The sequence below is a fragment of the Taeniopygia guttata genome, chromosome Z (genome assembly GCF_048771995.1).
Source record: "Taeniopygia guttata chromosome Z, bTaeGut7.mat, whole genome shotgun sequence".
NCBI lineage: Eukaryota > Metazoa > Chordata > Aves > Passeriformes > Estrildidae > Taeniopygia > Taeniopygia guttata.
Window position 1 is genome coordinate 68,964,450 of NC_133063.1, and position 20,856 is coordinate 68,985,305.

The 20,856-nt window shown below is 39.3% G+C and overlaps 1 protein-coding gene across 5 annotated transcripts in view; it reads right to left on the reverse strand.

Annotated features, from left to right (window-relative positions):
• RFX3 (regulatory factor X3) overlaps positions 1-12,233 on the reverse strand; it is a 115,559-nt gene extending 103,326 nt beyond the window's left edge. For 2 of the 5 annotated variants that reach the window (XM_002195823.6, XM_072921774.1), the window contains exon 1: positions 11,916-12,232. Coding sequence is in view for 2 of the 5 variants with exons in the window: in XM_072921772.1 (XP_072777873.1) it covers positions 11,614-11,911 (298 nt within the window). In the remaining 3 variants the exon portion in view is untranslated. Of the gene's footprint in view, positions 1-3,656; positions 3,681-11,613 lie in introns of those variants that run through there. The other 3 variants (XM_072921772.1, XM_072921771.1, XM_072921775.1) reach the window with 3 other exon arrangements.
• Positions 12,234-20,856: the final 8,623 nt, after the last annotated feature.

Here is a 20,856-nt window from a genome sequence, read left to right on the forward strand (position 1 = left end):
TGTTGGACCAAAATAACAGAAATAACACACTGAAGAAAAAAGGAACCCAAGAACTGTGTGGTTAGGGAGATCATCTCCTGTGCACCTAATCCAGGTCTTTGTGATGTATGTCAAGAGGATTATTTCGTGACTCTAGCTCTATCCCTCCACTTTTACTTCCAGATGAGAGGATTTAAATGCAGTCCTAAGATACTGAACTGGCCAACAAGACTAGAAGGCAAACTATATCACATCTAGAAACTTCTGCTGTAGGGCAAAAATCCCAAGTAAAATTATAGTGTAGCTTGGGCTGCCATGGATTTCAGGAGCTCCCAAGCCCAACTTCCCTCCCAAAGCAGGTTCAGACTTGGCTTTAGACCAGCTCCCCAGGGCTTTACCCATTCAGAGGCTGAAAATCTCCGAAGATGGAGATGGCAAAACCTCACTTGGTCCAAGGTGCATTGTTGGGCCGTCCTCATGGAGAAAAAAGTTCTTGTGTCCAATCTAAACCTCTTGTGATTGTCTCTCATCCTTTTACCACATACTTCCATAGGAAGTGCACTTCCAGGGAAGGCTGCCATTGAGACCCCTGTAACTCTCTCTTTGCTAGATTGAAAAAAGTCCGTGTCCCTCAGTGCCTATTAACAGATGTGCACTCTAGTTCCTAACCATCTTAGTGGCCCTTTGCTGAATTTACTCCAATCAACATCTTTCCCACAACTGCAGAAGAGTAATGGTAAAAGCAGAAATGCATGTGAATGTTGTATAATAAATACAGAAGAGACATGAATAAATATTTCTCTCAATTTCCTGCCTATACCTGTGTCCATACAGCTCAAGAGATATTTTTTGATCTTCCCCATGTTGAAGGCACACTGCTTGCACATGTTCAGCTACCTGACAACCATGGACCTCAGGGTCTCACCCAACCTATAGACTCACTCTGCCCCTGCGCTGCAGTCTGCAGCTATAGGTCTGTGAAGTCCTAGAGAGCTTCACAGGACTGGCATTTCTCTTCCTTTTGGCCAGAAGATTCTTGTAGAAGTAGGATAAAAGATTATTTTTTTCAGTGACTGCTTTTGTTCCAGATTTCACTAAGACAACTGTGTTTATAATACATAATCTCTATGTTTGCTGTAAGAAAATATAAGCTTTCTAACACCCTGTGAAGGATGAGAAAATACTCTCAATACAGAAATGACATACCAGTCAGTGATGTGAAAACCACCAGTTTTACCCTTTGCCCTAACACAAGTAACTCCACTTGACAAGCTGAACAACCTAGATTAAAATAAAATGTCTTGCTAGATGATTCTTATTCCTATGAAAGTATCTTCCACATTTCTTTCACTCTTCATGGAAAAAAAACCCCAAACTAACCAGCAAATACAAAACCCCAATCAACCCAACCAGCTGCAAACTGCACACCATACTGTACTGAGTACCCTCAGCATCTCCTGTTCTTTTGGGTTTATTGATGCCTTAAAGATCTAGAAATAAGCAATACACTTTTGAGACAATATTAGTATCGGAGGTAATATAAAGGCTGGTCTTTATTGGAGGCCTGGAAGGGGCAGGTATGTAAAAATGCCCATCCCACACAGGGTGAATACAGTTTTGTAAGTTTAGCAAATTAGCATAATTGAAAAGAATCCCCAATTAGAAGCACAAGCAATGAGGTAATTCCCCTGGTTCTACCCTTTCCTGAATTCCCCCCCAGCTTAGATTGGAAATAAACTTTATTTATGAAAATATGTCTCCAAGAGCTGGTTTGAACCTTAGCTCTCAAAGAAAACCAAGACAAGATAGGGGCCTTGGACCCCTAGGGCTTGGAGCTTCTGGAACGTGTTTTGTCTTTCTGCCTATCAGGGTAGAGAAAAATACTGGAGCTAGCTAGGAACTATATAACTATGCAACAGTTGTCCAAATATAATCAAAAATATACATAAGGAGGAAACAAGAAAGCAAAAATTATTCTGGCAACATTACAGTAAACTTACCCATTTCCATACTAGCAAGTTAAATTCTGTAACTAGAGCACATAAAATGCTTTTAAATGAGTCTGTGGAAGACAGAAGTACTTCATGTGGAATGAATGTATTTTTAAAAATTAAATCTAACTATTAGTCAAAGAGAACAGATCATTGGGAGGTCAAAAGCATAGCTATAAAACAAAGTTATACTTGTGACTATGCAGTTTGTTTTATGGAGATGACACATGTAATTTTATTACAGGATGTAACACATTATGAACCAACATCTCAATTCCCACTATTAACACACAATAACATCTTCAAGCTGCTTTTAATGGTCAAAACCTGTTACTCTCCCATTCTTATACTACAAACTCTGGGACAAGTACTGAAGCATTTCTAACCAAAATTTACAAACACATACACAGCTTTCTTTACCACAGATGACAAAAACATAATTTGTATCAGCCAGACCCACTTGGACATTGTATCTTTTCCCATTTTATAAAATACAGTAAGAAAATCTTTGTAGTTTTTCAAAATATTCATTATTTTCAAGTACAGGAAAAAAAATTTACATGCTTCAGTTTAACCCTTTCTTCAGTAGACTACAGATGGTCAGTCTGTTGATGCTGAGCTTTGAGGAAATTCAGCTGTGTCTGAAGAGTTACCATCTTTGGATCATAGCATGTAACAGAAAACAGAACTATGATGACACAAAAACTTCTGAATATCTCAAACTTACATCTGTGTTAAGGACACAAGACATTAAAAGTTTCCAAGATTTACAGCACTGAGTTGTTACAAGTCTTCGCCAAATAATCTAATAAATATTTCATCCTGAAATTAAGAAGTGGGTGTCCTTGTATGGCAATCTTTCACAAGGAAAGTAATCCTAAAACTTCTCTTCATCTCAGTTGCCTGAAATATATTTGTGACAAGCAAACTTGTAACCGATGATTTGAGACTGCATGAAGAATCCATCTTCATCAGGTCATGAGAGTTGGTCACTGCACTGAAATTATGATCCAGTGTCCAGCTCTTCCCTGAATTCAAGAAAGGTCAGTTTCTTCAGAATTCAATAAGGAGAAATAAATACTAAAGTAGGCCAAGGAGTGAAAATACTGAAAACCTTCAAGCCCTATTAAGGACAGGAAATTTGACTCAGTGGCCCATATCAAGATGACGGCAGGAAATTTTAATATCTGAAATTTAATTTTTACTCCACAGGAAGTATGAATATAAAATAGTAACATAAAATCTGGATATCCCAGACCACACAAGTTCATAAGGTTATAGTGTTTGACAACTGACCATCTGAATGACCTGAAACAACAGCAGTAAAAAACCACTACAACAAAACAGATACAACTGAATCAGTGTAAACCCACAACTTTTAAAACACTGCAAAATCTGTTTCATAAGATAGAATCATTACTTACATGATAAATTATGCTATTGCTTTATAGGACCATCTCTAATTCTGAGTTTACTGCAAATAAACATTTTCTCAGCATGGCATATGTTTGCTAGCAAAGGGTACTTTGGACACAAAACCTGAATTCTGTGAACTAGTCTGAGGTTTGCAAAACCCTAAGCCTTTCTCATCTCCACACCACTACAGTCTCAGCATACTGAAATCTCTATACATTTACTTGCTCACTACTGTTCCATGCAATACCCTCTCAGGACTGTGCACCTTACACTAGAAAGGAGTTTCGAAGTTGGAGAAAGCCAGAGCAACTCAGGACAACCTTCCATCAGAAAGCACCTGGAAAGAGACAATGAAGAGCTGTGTTTTCATCTTAATTGCCTCACTTCACTCTTGCCTCACTTCAGAATGCAGAATTGCAGCTCAAACGTATTTCCACAAAATAAGGGAATGAAGCTATATTTCTGTTCTACTTACCTCCACTTATTATTAAATAATAATTATATTAAATTACATTAAATCTATGATTTAACACTAAGCATGTTCTACTCTCTAAACACTGTAAGGATCATATAGCTCACAGAAGAGCTTCCATGCTTTCAAGAAAGTCCAACAAATACACTTCCTAGAAGTTACATGGAATGGCTATTAATATTACCCAGTTTCAACACTGAGGAAGTAGAAACACACTGGATTCTACATTTTTCCATTTACTAAATCTGTCAGGAAAACAATACAATGAATATGGAAGAGTTATTTATCAACTCCTCTGCAAATTGCAACTCAGTTGAATTGATTTAACACAGAGTGGACAAAAGACAATAGGAGTGAACTAAATGCTAAAGACAAATACAAACGTTGATATGATCTTAGCTACCACAATGTGTCAACTCACCTCATGGCTAACAGTGAATTTGAGAAATCAGCTACTATAAAGGTAGCTCAACTGCTCCTCACCATCCAAAGCTAATGTAACTTTGAAAACAGCTGGACTTTCCGACAGAAGAAATCTAAATAGTTTTCATGAGTCATGTATTTTATAAATGACTGTAATAGTCTCTTGAACTATATATATTTATACAACACCTTTCTATAACTTAACCATAAAATGCCTATCAGATGATCATTAAATTATTCCAGATTTTTCAGTAAGAAATTTTGAGAAAATTTAGTTTTTAAATGGCAATTATAGAACAACTATTTTTCTTAAAAACACTCAAAAGTAAAAAGGGGATTTTAATTAAAGAAAGTAGTTTGAAAGCAAGGTTAACTCTTCACTATCTTTTCTAAATTCTCTGAGATACAAAGTAGTTAACATGACTTCTAGTAACAAACACAATATATAAAGTATTAACTAGAAAGACAAAGTAACAATCCTTTGTGTATAGCCACATGTCCTTCCTAATGGAAGAACTACAATGTGCATCTCATCAGTAAAGAAGGGAGGTAGGAAACATTCTTCCTTCATTAAATCTGTAACTCTATTGTATCTACTCTCAAGCCACAGAACAATAAAGAGGTGAGAAAACAACAGACATCTTACTGGGAATACAAAACAGTTAGGACTCTAAATGGAGAATTCTGAATACTTTTTGCAGCAGATAAAGAGAAAATAAGTCATTGAATTTATGAGTCATTTAATGTAAGACATAAATCCTGACACTGACCACTGCTTCCAATGGCATGAGAACTACAGCTATTTTGGTTTTTGTTTTTTGCTTTCCCCTACCAATAATGAATAGATGAAGTTCTCCTTAGATAATGCTAACTACCTTTTACCATTCAACTCATTAATTTCACTGCTAATTTCACTCCTAGCTCTTCACAATGCTGAATTCTACCACAATGCAAGGAAGAAAAAGCTCAGGTGATAAGACTAATTTTGTTAAGATGATGCCACACAGTACAACAGCAATATTTCAAAATGCTTTGTGGATAATCTGCAACAGATCACACCAAAAGATAGTACAAATTGACAATCCTATTCATCTAATCCAGTATAAAGGAAGCTTCAGAAATTCAATAAACATCCAATAACATTGTGAGATTAAGAGACATACATAAGCAAGACTGCTCTCCCTTCTTCCCACCCCAGATTTTGGAATTTCTGGGGAGGGGGGAAGAAAATCAGACCAAAGGTATTAGAGAATCACTTGAAAATTCAGCAGACATGAACTGGTTCATTGGAGCCAAATATGTATTTTTGAATAAATAAATAGCTATCTATAACCTTAATAACTGTCTTGTAAGTAGTTCTGTCATGGAATCCTATTATACTTTTAAAGTTCCTTGTAAAGGATGTATAGTTAGCAGCACACAAAAAGTAATCAAGGCAAAAGAAAACCAAAACCCCAGAACACCTTAATACCTCTAATTGAGGTATTACTCTGGGGTTAACTGAACCCCAGAATACCTCTAAGTGAGGTAGAATAATCTGAGTCAATAGCACCTGCAAACTGACATACTTCATCTTTTAACAGAGCTGCCTCTTATTATTTCTACTTTGCAATCTTGCATGATTTAACTACACTGAGTTTCAGAGTTTAAAAAAAATCCCTGAGGTGGTATGTAAGAGAAAGCATAGTTAGATTAAACAACAAAGTAAAACAGAAGAGAGAATCCACTTACTTGGCACATAAACACCAAACATGGCTTTGAGTCATTAGTTGTAATAGCAGCATCCAAAGCCTGAACAAAATCTAAATACATGGTTCCTGCCTTTAAGACCTTATAAACTTACTTGAAATCTGTCTTCAATAAGAAGAAATGAAAGAAATAAATATATTGTTCACTCAGAGATGGTCTAAGAAGCTGAGATGTACTCAACATACCTAGTCTAAGGGTAAATAAACGACCTTTAAAAATAGTACTAAATTCCTCTTTCCTCTCTTTGATGAATGAATAAGGTTATAAAGGCTACACAATTCAGTTATTCATTCATATACAATATTCAGCATTCTCATAGCATTGCTATGAATGTCATACAAGAATTTAAAGAAGATAGGTTAGAAATAAATTAGATATTCAAAGAGGAAATCTAAATTGCTAGAAATTAACCTTCCAAGTCTCACTAAAATTTTTATTGTATATTTCTTTATAAAATAGAATTTACAATATATTCCATCCACTATCTCTTGATTTTAGGACACCAAAACTGAAATTCCTAACTAACTGAACAACTTACAATAGTGGAACAGGTAGAACAACTAAATTGTTTGCAATAGTGTCCAAAACTAAGCAATTTAAGATGTACTACCCTAGATACACTCTACGTCTTTTGGCATGTTTCCAAAGGGAAATTACACTAAACTCAATACCATTAAACACCTGCACATAGGAAAAACATATTACTTTATTAATCTTATGGGATATGATTAAAAAATATATATTCCTAAACTACAGAAGTTACTACAAATAATTTCTAATCTGACGGGTTCATATATCCATAGAGAATTAATTTAAAATCAAACCTACTGGTACTTATAAATATGTAGAGGGCTGGTTTGGGGTTTTTTTGTTACTGTTGTTGTTGGGATATTTTTGTTGTTGTTGCTGTTGTTTATTTGGTTTTGGGGGTTTTTTGGGGATTTGTGTTTTGTTTGGTTTTTTTGTTTGGTTTGGGTTTTTTTTGTTTGGTTTTTTTTTGTTTGTTTTTTTTTTTGTTGGGGGGAAGGTGTGAGAGGGAGGTGGGTTGGTGGCTTTCTTTCCCAGAACTACTGATTGATGGAGAAAAATGTCCTGTTCTTTTTGCAATTCATAAGTATTAATTGCATTCCATTCCAATCTCAGTTTCATCTAGGAAGAGCTTCAGTGAGAAAGAAAAGAAATTCTATATACAGCAATACATTATTTAAGAAGGGTTCACATATGAGCAAATTAGCTACATAAAATGTGAACATAGACTTATAAATGCAAAATATACAATAAAGGTCACTCAGAAATGCATGTGTGTCTCACATGAGTTCATGTAATACTTCAATAAGTATATAGCTTTTATAGTTTTAGCTACAAGTGAAACAGACGTAATTTACATATAAATATTTGTTTTCTTTTGATGAATAGAAATTGCATTTTAAGTATGTGAATTTACATGCACAGACATAATCCAATCCAGAACAGCCAATTTCCTCTATGATTTTTAACATAATATTGTCAAAACAGTAAGTCTGCTATATTGCACTGCACAGAAAAGTGTGAAAATTTCAGTAATGTTTATTCAATGCTCATATGCATTATCAATGCATTTCAACGAATGAACAAACTTTTAGGATTTTCCTTCCTTTTGTATTTCAAATAGCACAGCACCCTCTGGTGCATCTTCTAGAAAAAGAAAACAACTAACAATAAACACCAGTCATTGCAATAAAAAAGTCAACATAAAAACAAGAAAAAAGGAGTCCTTAGAAACAAAAATAACAAAAAATTATTAGAAAACTAACTTCAATGTCATTCTTCCCTATTAAAATCTTTTGTAATTAAGGAAAACTATAACAACGGAATAAAAAATTTTAAAAGAAAAGAAACCTGCAGATATGCTATTACAGCAAGGTGACAGAAAAAAATTAAACGTACATTAGTTTGACACTAATCCTGTGTTCTTAATAGTAATTCATTTTTATTAAAAAAATATTCCAAAAATAAATAATCTTTAAGTAGAAAAGATAAGGTAGTGAAACAAAATGTTTCATCACGCAATATATCTGCTGTTGGTCTTGCAAGAGTAACAATTATTAGGTCTACAGCTATCCACACACTCAAACTGCTGAATTTCACACTAAGATACTCACATCTCCCTTAAAATTCCAATGAGAAATTTTTAAATTATTGTATTATATGAAATATCTCAAACTCTGCTATGACATTTTAACTATCAAAGCATAAACCCTAATATGACAAATCAAACTATTAAAATACACCTAGTCACTAGGAAAATAATTTCCTACAAAAGTACATTTTTCTAATCAGAGAAGTGGAGATCACCATCTGCTTTAGGAAGCTCTTTTGTAAACCTCTGGAAGTTTCAACACAAGGCACAAGAAATGAAAGTGACACCTGTTTAAATCAGCCATCTGTCTCTAACAAACTAGATTTAGCCAAATCTAAAAATCAAAATCTTAGCTGTGAGAAAAGTGAAGTATTGTTTTGATTGACAACCAACTGTAGGCAAAACACATTAACAATAAACTTGTGGCTAATTGAAATAAAAGGTCTTAAACTTTAGTTATTAATTTTAAAAGCCTCATTAAGTTTTCAGCCCTAATTCTTGGCCAAAAAAAACAAAAATTCATTGATAATTTCAAAACATTCTTCTTTTTGTACTCCAGTACAAAAATTTGACAAGGAGCTCAATTTTGAAATGGAACTCCAACTACCAGGACACTACATTGCCACTGAAAGCTTATTTTTTATTCTGTATTGTAGAGCATTCATATGTCTTTCCAACTTACAATTATTTTTAAAAAACATTTTAATAGCCATATATATATTTTTAAAGCCTATTCATTTTTTAAGCATTCTGCATGACACATACCTGCAGATGGTAAATTGTTGAAGACTGCAGGTAAAAAATACAACTAACCTAGAATATTTTCAGAGGGAAGAAAGCCTTTTAAAGTAAAGCATGAAAATGAGAAGCATTAGCTACAACACTAAAAGGAACTACAATGATAAAGTACTCTTGCATTTTAGACACTGGCTTACGTTTCACGTAGGAGAAGCAAACAAAAGCAGCTGGACTTCTCAAAAGTTTAGTAAATGGAAATAAAAGTGCAACATTTATTTATCTAGGCAGTTTTTGATTAACGTTACCTGTCAGGAAGGAACAAGAAATGGGATAGTGCTAACAAAGCTAAACCTAATTATCTAATAAAGCACCATGACTTTAAAATCTTTAACAGCTTTTAACAGTATCTTTGATGCTAATTTCATTTACCTACATTACCCTACTGAAAGGATTTTTCCAAAATAGCACAATGTAGGTTAGCTTACTAGTAACACAACAAAGCACCTGATCCTTCCTGGTTTGTTTGGATATGTTGAAACAAAATTAGATAGTCATACTCTGTAAGTCATGAAAGCCTACTAATTTTAAATAAATAAATAAATATCACAAGCTAAGTAATTTTTAAACACTGGTTAGCATCACAAACACCAACTATTTTGTTAGCTGTGGACATTAGGGAATCAGAATACACAATGCAGATCCCATCTGTGGTCACTGCAGTATCTCAGAAAGAATAAAGAGTCAATACTTTTCTCAGAGAAGTCCATAATATTAAAAGCAGTGATTACACCTGCTTTATTATTTTCCAAATTGTAGTCATTGGCTAAGGAAAATGCAGATGAATAGTATTATAAAGGTCTTTGATTTTAGACAAAACCATGTGCTTTTAATATGATTTTTCAGAAACACCTGCATATATCACCCCGCAGAATTAGAACAGGAACTTTGTTTCACACATAGGCACACACTTTCCTTCACTACCCAGCAGCCTGGATACATGTTCTGCAAAGATATCCTGAGCAATATTCTGTCCTGCTCTAAGAGAGCTACTTAAGAAAGGTATGGTGCAGAACTGACATCGTCTCTTTTCAACAACAGTAGATGCCAGGAATTATTTCAAAAGCAATGAATCACAGAAACTAGCAACAAATTCATAAAGATTTAGATGTGCCATATAACTGATACCTTGCTAGAACTCACACTGAAAATTCTTAATGTATTTAGAACTTATTTACACCAGGGCCTACAACATTAGTACACAGCAGCTTCATCTTGGAGTTAAGAATTAAAAGATGATTATGTAGAGGCTTTTGGTCATTATTTAAAATACTTTATTTTCCAAGTTATTGTGAAATATGCAATATTAAAACACTCTTTAAAAAAAGATCCAATATGCCTTGCCTTAAGGAATATCTGTATCAAACAATGCACTAACCACTTAGCAGATTTTGTAGTTAATACCTGCTTGAAAAAATTGCCCCAGTCACACTCATTGGTAGTTACAATGTGAGACAAATCCCATATCTTACACTGAATATGTAAGGATATAAAAATGGAAAAGGTGTACGTACAATTAAATATAGGGTTTAGATTAAAAACAGGAGTATTGGTTTTTTCTAATTATATTACTAAATAAATAGGTAAATAAGTAAGTCACCACTTTAGAAAGAATAAAGTCTACCAAAACAACACATGATTTGACAAGTCAAAGGGGAGAGTGCAACTGGGCATGCAAATGTTAAGATATTAAATGTTTAATTGCCATAAAAGATGCCAAAAATTCACTTCATCCAAAGAATTCAAAAAGTATATGAAGTATGATTTGACAAAAATGACAACACAAATCTTTAGATATTAATAAGCAACCACAAAATGGATGAAGAAAGCAAGCATTTTGGATTAAAAATAAGAAGTAAACCATACTCATTAATCACATGAGTCCTATTACACCTCTTTGAGGGGTAAACAGCTGTCCCTTCCCTCTTTCACAAAAGTACTCTTGAAAAGCAGTACCACTAACAAAATCACACAGACTTCTTTTTAATACTTTTTTTTTCCTCCTTTCTTTGCTGCTTAGTGCTGAAACCCACAGTCAGTACCCTGAATTTCCTTAATTGTGGAGAGTTTAAGGATACAAATGGATTCTCTCCACACGCACGTAACTCACTGTGCAATAAACTAGACCTAGACGTTCACTGTTCCATGCTACACTGACAGTAGGAAAGCATAATTTAAAAACAATTCCCTGCAGAAGGAGTGCAATAAGAAAAAAAACCTGCTACTCTATGTATGCATTGGTGGAGGTATTGAATAAACAAAACCCCACTTCACAATACAAAGAAAATATAGCTTGCGCAAAAAGAAACTGCAACATTAATTATGAATAAAAGAAAAAATTACACAGAGAAAGCAGAGGAAAAACAGGGGTTTGATATGATCAATAGCACGAGAGTATCGTTAAAAGATATAGCAAGTTCAAGAAAACCTGCAACATTTAGTCATTTAGTAGTCAAATCAAATCAGAACAAGGCCCCTGTAAGCGAAAGGGGGAAATCGCCCTGCTCTTGCTGTCCTACAGGATCCGTCTCCGGCTGCATCTTTCCTCCCAACCCTACGGCTTTTTTCAGGTTTAAATCCATTAACCTTTGACTGCGGCCGCAGCGCGTTCCCCGATTTCTCCATCTCCCGACCCGTACAAACGAGATCCAACTCAGACGCACACCCACCGCATCCCAGCGATTGTCCTGGAGGTCCCGCAGCGTGCCTGCGTCCCCGGCATCGCCCAGCCTCTCCTGCTGCCCGGCCCGCACGGCGGCCGGCCCCGCTCCCCGCCCGACCCCCGCCTGTGCCCGCCGCCCCGCTCCCCCCGGCGCACGGCGCTCCGGGCGGGCCGCGGGGGCCGGCGGGGAGCCCCGCGTCCCCTCGCCGCCCCCCGAGCCCGGGCGCAGCCCGAGGGCGCAGCCCGGGTCCGGATGCCTCGCGGAGAAAGAGGAGGGAAGGCCGGGGTGCGCCCGCCGAGCGCATTCACCTCTGCCGGGGCGGGCTGCGGCGGCGCTCCCGCTGTCGCTGCTGCTGCTGGCGGCGGCTGCGGTTGTTGTTGTTGTGGTGGTGGTGGGTGACGGTGAGGCAGGGGGTGCGGAGCAGCGGCAGGAGGAGGAGGAGCAGGAGCGGGAGCGGAGCGGCTGTTGTTGATGGGTAACAGTCGCCAGGACTACGGTGACTATGGCGCTCGACTCACAAGGCAACGGTTGCTATAACTCACAAAAGGAGAGCGGGAGCGGGAGGGAGGGACCGACGAGCGGACGGAGGGAGGCGGGGGCGGCGGCGCGGCCGAGCGCCCCGGAAGGGGCGGGGCCTGCGGTAACGGCGGGCGCGCGCCGGCTGCCCGGCCCGGCGGGCTGGGCGCGCGCCCGCCCGGTTCTCCGCCCGCGCGGGGGGGGCGCGGCGCGCGCGGCGGGCCCGGCGCGGAGCGGGGCGCGCGGCGGCAGCGCGAGGCCCCGCGGGGGGGTGCGGCCGAGCGGCGGCCTCTGACGCCACTTCCGGCTGGAGGCCGGGCAGGAGCGGCTCGGCGGCCGCCGTCCCTCCCGCCTCAAGATGGCGGCGGGCGCGCCGCTCCCCCACCGCCCCTTGCCCGCGCTGCCATTTTCGACAGGGGGAGGAAGAGGAGGAGGAGGAGTAGGAGTGGGTCGCCGGCGACAAGCGGCGATGGAAGGGGAAGAGCTGCCGCCACCATGCCCGTCGTCTTTCCTGTCCCGCCGACTCCCCGGTGGCCCCGCGTCAGCCCTGCCGGCCCTGGACTTGTGCGGGGGCCGAGCCGAGGCCCGTAGTCCTCGGTGGCTGCTCGCAGCCCACGTGGCCCGGGCCGTTGTCCCAGCTGGCACACCGACCCACGGAACCTATTGGGTTGGAAAAGATCTCTGAGATGGCCGGTTTAAATCTGTGACGAAACACGACTGTCATCTAGACGTGGCACTGGTGCCATGTCCAGTCTTTCCTTAAACACTTCAAGGGAGGTTACCACTAAGTGTAATAGCCTGTCAGAGTGCTCTCCTGATAGGCGGTGTCTGCTCCTTCCAGGTGTATACAGAGTAGAGGGTTGGAAGGGACCTTTGGAGATGATCTAGTCCAGCCCTCACCCCATGCCAAGGCAGGGTCACCGAGAGCAGGTTACACAGGAATGTGGCCACTGGGTTTTGAATGTCTTCAGAGAAGGGAAATCAGGACCTCGATGAGCAGCCTGTCCCAGGTCCTCTGCCAACCTCAAAAAGTTCCTCCTGTGGGTATGTAGAAGTTGAGGCAACATACAGTGCCCCTGCATCTACTGGCGGCTACTGTGTCTTCCAGTAGTCCCTGTGCATCCCCATCTGCAGCCCTTTATTAACCCGAAAAGCATCTCTGAAACTTTATACACAGTTACAGCAGTCGGTGTAGCCAGTGAGGCTTGGCTATAATCCATGTAAACTGTGGAGTTCATTCTTCACCTGTGTACTGGTCTGTGTCCTCACATGTTCAACAACCCATGGTTTACCAGTCACATCGTTCTCATACCTCCTGCTAAAAGCACCTGGTGTTTGTGTGGGATGGTCTACAACCAATTCTACTCCCCCTGTCCCTACAGAAAAAAATTGAAATTGCTCTTAGATTAGTAGATTTACTGATTTTCAGGACCCTGTGTAACCATCTTAAACTGTAGCAACTATTTACTAAAAAATACTGGGAAATAGGGTTAAGTATATACAAACAAGATCTTGATTGACAGAGATTTAAGTCTATAACAGAACAATCTTGAATTAATAAAACTATTTAAAGCCCTTCAGCTGAGGCTATGTCTTGATATTTCTGCTGTGGAACCTAATTTTTGTGAGATGCTAAACTAGAAACTTCAGCTGAGATCTTCAACCTCTTGGATGTCTGGGTGTTTTAAGAGCTCACACGACTAACCTTTTCAAAAACATGAAAATAGCACACAACTGTAAGCAATATAATTAAATAAAAATAGATAGCAATGCATTCAATTAAAGGTAAAAGATATTTTGATAAGTGTATTTCATTCTATCTGGCAAATACGGGTACATTAATTTAGCTTGTACATGGACAGATTTTATGATTTGTTTTATACAATTTTAAATTTCATATGAACAAGGTGAAAACCAAATAGAGGTGTCAGATACTGAGTAGTTTTACCAGAAAATTGTTGCCAGAGTGATGTGACCTAATTCCATGGTAAAGCTTTAGCAACATTCATGTAATCTATGTTGCTAAAGAAAGCATTGATCTTAATGATTTTAATTCTGGATATTTTCTGTTGTGTCAATTGTCACTCACATTGTTATGTGCTTGGCAACCTTAGTAGAGTGAGCTGTAGTGAATGCAGTAAAGTTGGAGGATAAAAGCACTGGGCTGTTGGATTTCTTCCTGAAATCATGGTACTTTATGTGTCTCTCTGTGTGGAAAGAACAAATCGAGGCCTTGGCAGAAATTTGAAATACAAATATCACTATACATCTTCCCAAGCCAGTATATTTGGGAATATTTGAATCTATAGCAACAGTTCAGTCTGTAAGAAAATGATCCATTTCTTTGTTAAAGGGAAGTGACTACTTTTGTTACAGGAAGATTATTTAATCACTTCAATATTTTTTATGCTTCTATCTATGAAGTTAATTTGCAGAAGTGCCCACTTAGATCAGTCAGGACCTAATGTAAATTTGTATCCCAACATTTTATCAACTGATCTTTATCAAAGAATGGATGTTTCATCTTTATTTATGATGAAGTCTTTTTTTTTTTTTTTAACTTATTCAACAGTTACTCGCTGCAAGACAATCACTAAAACATTCAGTCCCTTCATAGAATTTTTGTAACTAATGACAGTATTAAACAATCTGCCAAATTTAAATATGAAAGCAGTGTTGATTAAAGTGGTTGGGTTGCTAAAAGCCTTGGGTTTTTTGTTTGGATGCAGAATATGCTGCATATCTCAAAGTAATTTTATACCTTACTATGTGGATGAGGAATAATCAGAATGTAATCAATGTTTTTTACTAAAAGATGGTTGGACAGAAGTTGCTCATGTACTTTGAAAATTATCACTTTTTGTTGCCAGATTCAAAATTTCAACACCTCTGAAAAAAATAACTGGTGTGATATGCAGGAATTTCTACTGCAATGTTGAGAATGGTAATGGGAGACTATTCTTATGAATTTTTTTTTTATACTAGATTTATAATACTTTAAGTTTTTTATTTTCAACAGATTTACATTTCTATCCCTCAGAACTTTTCCAAAATACAGAACCTTACACGTTTGGATTCTTTTTATGAAATCATAATTAGCTTTCTAGTAATTTCATATGACATTTCCCATTTTTTATTTAAGTCCATTTCATAGGTTGTTTGCATTTCCAAATGGTTTTCAGATACATTCTGCCATTTGTTGCATATCTGAAACGTACCATAAGTCATTCCTGTCAGCCATGTTGTGCAGAACACAGTAGCTAGCTATCTTATGAAGCAATACAAAGACAATCCAGAATACTAAAGTAAAGTGTGTAAGACCAATCAAACTGATTCAAACCATGGGCATACTTACTGGTCCACATAGTGTAAGTTGATGCCTCGACAAGTGCAATAAGAAGCATAAGCACGTTTTACTTGTTTAACTTTGCCAACCTATGGCTATTTTCAGTGATTTTCTAAACTCTGCATAATTAATCTTTTTTTACCTACCTCAGAGAATATTTTCCAAGAACTTTGCTAGTCACCCCTTTAAACTTATGTATAAACTTTGCATTTGCAAAATCTTTCATCAAGAAAAGCCAATTGTCTGGAAGTTGTTATAGGAGGAAACAAGCCCTTTTGCTTTCTTGGAAGTCTAGTCACATTGATTTCTGTGATTTTAATTCTCAAGACTGCTCATGATGTGGGGAAAAAGTCAAAGGAGGTATGTATAGATGCCAATGTTAAAGGATAGGCAACTTAGGCAGATCTAGACACTGCAATGTCCAGTTGCTTGCTAGGCATGATTCTTTTGAATACTGTCTAAATATTCAGAAGACTAAACAATTCTACCTAAGTAAGTTAGTTACTTGGTTATTACTTACCTTTTGGGTAAATGTAGGACATACAACAATCTTACTCTTCTATTATCTTTGTAACCATAACAAGTCATTCACTTGTCTCTTGACTATTTTCTGCTTATCCCCTTATGGAGTGAATATTCCCTCTTACTTGGTGATCTGCATACCTTTACTCTAGCTATATGTGGTACATATTCTCCAAATGCCTACTAATATTTTGGGATTTGTACATGGATAATTGAAGGTGTTTTGGTCCATAAGGTCAGTCCCTTGGAGTTTGCAGGAATAGTATATGGGGTTTTTTTATGTTGACTTTTCCCCTTCAGTTAGAATCCTGCAATGTCACAGAATCGCAGTCCTAAAATATTTTGGGTTGGAATGGACTTTCATAAAGGTCATCCAGTCCAATGCCCCTGCAGTGAGCAGGGACATCTCCTATTAGATCAAGTTGCTTGGATCTGTATCCAACATGACCTTGAATGGTTCCAGGGGCATCTGCCAGCTCCCAGGGAAACCTTTGGCAGTGTTTACCACCCCCATTGTAAAATATTTATTCCAAATATCTAGTCTATACACCCTTCTTAAGCTGAAAACCATTACCCCTGTCCTATCGCTACAGTCCCTACTAAAAGGTCTGTGTTAATCTTTCTTGTAAGGGCACAATAAGATTTCCCAAGAGCCATCCGGCTCTAGGCTGTTCAACCCCAAACCTCGCAGCCTTTCATTGTAGCAGAGGTACTCCAGCCCTAAGGCTTGTGGCTCTCCTCTGAACCTCCTCCAATAGGTCCATGTCTTTCCTGTACCAAGGATTCCAGAGCTGGATGCAGTGCTTCAGGTCGAGTCTCACTAGAGCAGAGTAAAGAGGACAGTCACCTCCCTTGATCATTCAGGTACACAGGGGTTTCTCAGTCAATCTGTACCACATAGTTGAGGAACTTAGACTCCTTTTTCTTTGCTGACTCAAATGCCTGTGCAGTCTGCATGTTTGACCTTGGGGATGGGAACAGATGGCCTCACTGCTTTGCTGGGCAGGAGACTCGGTACACTTTAGGGTTACCTAGGCACTCTGTTCTACTGCTATGCTGCTCTGCAAGTCCTCGGTTTTGATGAGGATAAATTGATATGTCTTCTACATAGAAAATACTTGATTTTCTTAAATAATATGTTGTCCTTGCTGCTGGTCCTTTCATCAGTGGCTGATGAGGCATCACTGTCAGACCATCAGTTTGGTGTCTTCCTTGTACTATGAACACTCTATCCGCACGGTTTTATGAGAAGTGCACTTTCCTGGAATCCCTGTAGGTTTCTCTGTGGCCCACTGTTGATAATTCCGATATAAAAGTCATGGGCAATACCATCATTTGCTGGAATGAGGAAGGGACAAGATTACAGAACTGATCATAAAGGCTCATAAAGAGCATGTGTAAAACTGGTGACACCTAGCCTTTTATGTGCATGAAAAGCATTGCAGTGTATGGCATAAGCTGTACATATTGAGAACTTTCTGCTTCACGCTCCGTGCTTGCTATACGCTGGTGGACTTAAGTGGGTGCCAGCTAAACACTGAGAAGAGGCTCTTGCATCTGCATCAGCAAATAAAACATGTTATGTGAACTCATGGAATACACCTTCCACGGGTTACATTGGAAAGTGTTTTAAAAAGCTCTATGAAGTTTGTATGTGCAAAAATGGCATAATGAAGGAAATCAAAGCACGATAACTGAGTGTAATAGATTTGCCTTGAAAGTGTATGAGCTTTAGTATGAACTAAAATGCTATTGTACCACATCCATGGATAATTCAGAAGCTTGACACCTTAATCAATATTTTCAGTATAATTAGTAACTTAGAGATAAAAATGGAGGGTTTATGACCTTTGGAAGAGGAAGGAGGTAACTCAGGAAGAGTACAAAGATGTCATTAGCATATGTAGAGAGAAAATTAGAAAGGCGAAAGCTCAACTAGAAGTCAATCTGGCCACTGCTGTGAAAGATGATAAAAAGTGGTTTTATAAATACCTCAACAAAAGGAAGGCCAAGGAAAATCTCCGTCCTTTACTGGGCATGGAAAACATTGTCACCAAGGAAAAAGCTGAGGTCCTTAATATCTTCTTTGCCTCAGTCTTTAACAGTAAGACTTGTCCTCAGGGCAACCAGCCCCCTAGCTGGGGTACAGGGAGCAGAATAGATCTTCTGCAATACACAATGAAGTACCGAGCCATTTAGGGACTCAGAATTCTATGGGGTTGGACGGAATCCATTCAAGGGTACTGAGGGAGCTGGCAGAAGCTTTCACCAAGAAAATCTCCATCATTAGTCCTGGCTAATGGAGAAGGTCTCAGACCTGAGGGTGGGTCAATATAATGCTCATCCACAAAAAAGGTCAGAAGGAGGATCTGGGATACTACAGGCTGGTAAGTCTGACCTCACTGCTGGGGAGGGTTATGGAACAGATTATCTTGATTTTGATCACTCAGCACATACAGGACAACTAGGGGATCAGGCCCAGCCAACAGGGATTTAGGAAAGGCATGTCCTACTTGGTCAACACAATCCCCTTTTATGACCAAGTGATCTGCCTAATGGATGACAGAAGAGCTGTGGATATTGTCTACCTGAACTTCAGCAAAGCTTTCAATATTGTCACCCATGGTATTTTTCTGTAAAAGCTGGCAGCCTGTGTCTTGGACTGGTACACTGTTTACTGGGTTAAAATCTGGCTGGGTGGCCAGGCCCAGAGCATGGTGGTGCAAGGAGTTGCATCCAGCTGGTGGCCAGTCACAAGAGGTGTTCCCCAGGGGTCAGTACTAGATCCAGTTCTGTGTAGTATCTTCATTAGTGACCTGTACAAGGGTGTCAAGTGTACCCTTGCAAAGTTTGTGGACAACGCCAGGCTGGGTAGGAGCGCTGATCTGCTGGAGAGTGGAAAGATATTTCAGAGGGATCTGGACAGGCTGGATCATTGGCCAAGGTTTCAATGTCCTGCCCTTGGGTCACAGCAGCCCCAGGCAGTGCCACAGGCTGGGGCAGAGTGGCTGCAGAGCTGCCCACAGGAAAAGGCCCTGGGGGTGCTGGTGACAGCAGCTGAGCATGAGCCAGCAGTGCCCAGGGGGCCAAGAGGGCCAATGGCACCTGGCCTGTGCCAGCAACAGCGTGGCCAGCAGGAGCAGGGCAGGGATTGTCCCCTGTACTCAGCACTGGTGAGGCCACACCTGAAATCCTGTGTTCAGTTTTGAGCCCCTCACTCCAAGACAGACATTGAGGTTCTGAAGCATGTCTAGAGAAGGACAATGGAGCTGGGGAAGTGTCTGGAGCACAAATCCTATGAGGAGCAGCTGATGCAGCTGGGGTTGTTAGGCTGGAGAAAAGGAGGCTCAAGGGAGACCTGATCACTTTCTACAGCTGCCTGACAGGAGGGTACAGCCAGGTGGGGTTTGGCCTCTTCCCCCAGACAACAACTGACTGGACAAGAGGAAATGGCCTCAAGCTGTGCCAGGGGAGATTCAGGCTGGACATCAGGAGGACTTCCTTCATGGAAAGGGTTGGTAAGCATTGGGATGTGCTGCCCAGGGACTTGGTGAAGTCACCACTCCTAGAGGATTTCAATAAATTTATTGATGTGGCACTAAGTTCTATGGTTGAGTTGACAAGGTGGTAGTAGGTCAAAGGTTGGACTCAACGATCTTAGAAGTCTTTTCCAACCTAGTGATTCTGTGGTCATGTAATTTAAAGTTGCTTAGAGTTTGGCTGCACTGTGTTTTTAATAAACAGGTATCAGTATCATACACAGAAGTGTCAATAATTATTTTTGAAATTGTATTGAGTTATGTTCCTAGAGCACTTTTACCTGTTATAATGAGTAAAAATAACCCAGGTGCAGCATAAGACATTTGTTGTTCTTCAGTATCTGATATTAAAAATGTGAAATACTTTTAGTAGGCATATATTATGCCACATTGTATCTGAAATAAAGAAATACAGATTTGTTTGGTTGCCATGCAAAATCTGATATTATAGAAGTCACTGAGAATCTGTATTTATTTTCAGAAAATTACAAAAATTTTCAGCCCTAATCCTGAAAGAAATTCCTTTGATTATAGAATTCAGGGGTTTTAATTGTTTAACCAGAGCTGGGATAGTCATTTAAACAATTGCTGCAAAAGTAATTTTGCTCCAAATTTTTAATGTCAGGGAATAGTGCCAAAATGATGACTATTGTAGGTGTGGCGATGTCTGAAACTCCTGAGTCTAAGCAGTGCTGTTTGTACAGACACCAGAGAAGTGTTCAGCTGTCTGTCTGGCCATAGATGAGGCTTTAAAACTTCTTCTTTATGCTCAAATACAATGGCAGAAAAGTCTTTGGATGGGTGGATGGATTTATCGTCTTGATCTATTCTGATTAAATCAATCCACTCCAGATGGTGACAAAGGATAAAGTAATTAATTGCCACTTTCTGTACACTGGTATCCAGCAGAGTTAGTACAAGTTCTTGGCTTCATCACAGTGTGGCTGGACTTCATAACTCCTGTGAACAACAAGTGAGAATTGTCCTTTCCAGAAAAAGAACTTTCAGACTACCTGAAGCAGTAAATGAATGCAGCACACAGTACTGTTTGTGAGAACTCTACTGCCTACTCCATGAGTGGGTGCTACTGCAGATGAAACTTAAGAATCTAGTAGAGACTTTCTCTAATACAAATATCCACCCGGAAGAACATATGCCTAGAAGATCTTAATTTAAATTCAGCATACAATTATAAACCAAACCATCCACTTATATACACAGATTTATTTGGCTTCTTTGCCAAAGTTAAATGGGGATACTTCATCACTGGCTGGGCTAGAGTAGACCAATCTAGGGTCTTCTAGTAAGCTTCACATCTGTAACAAT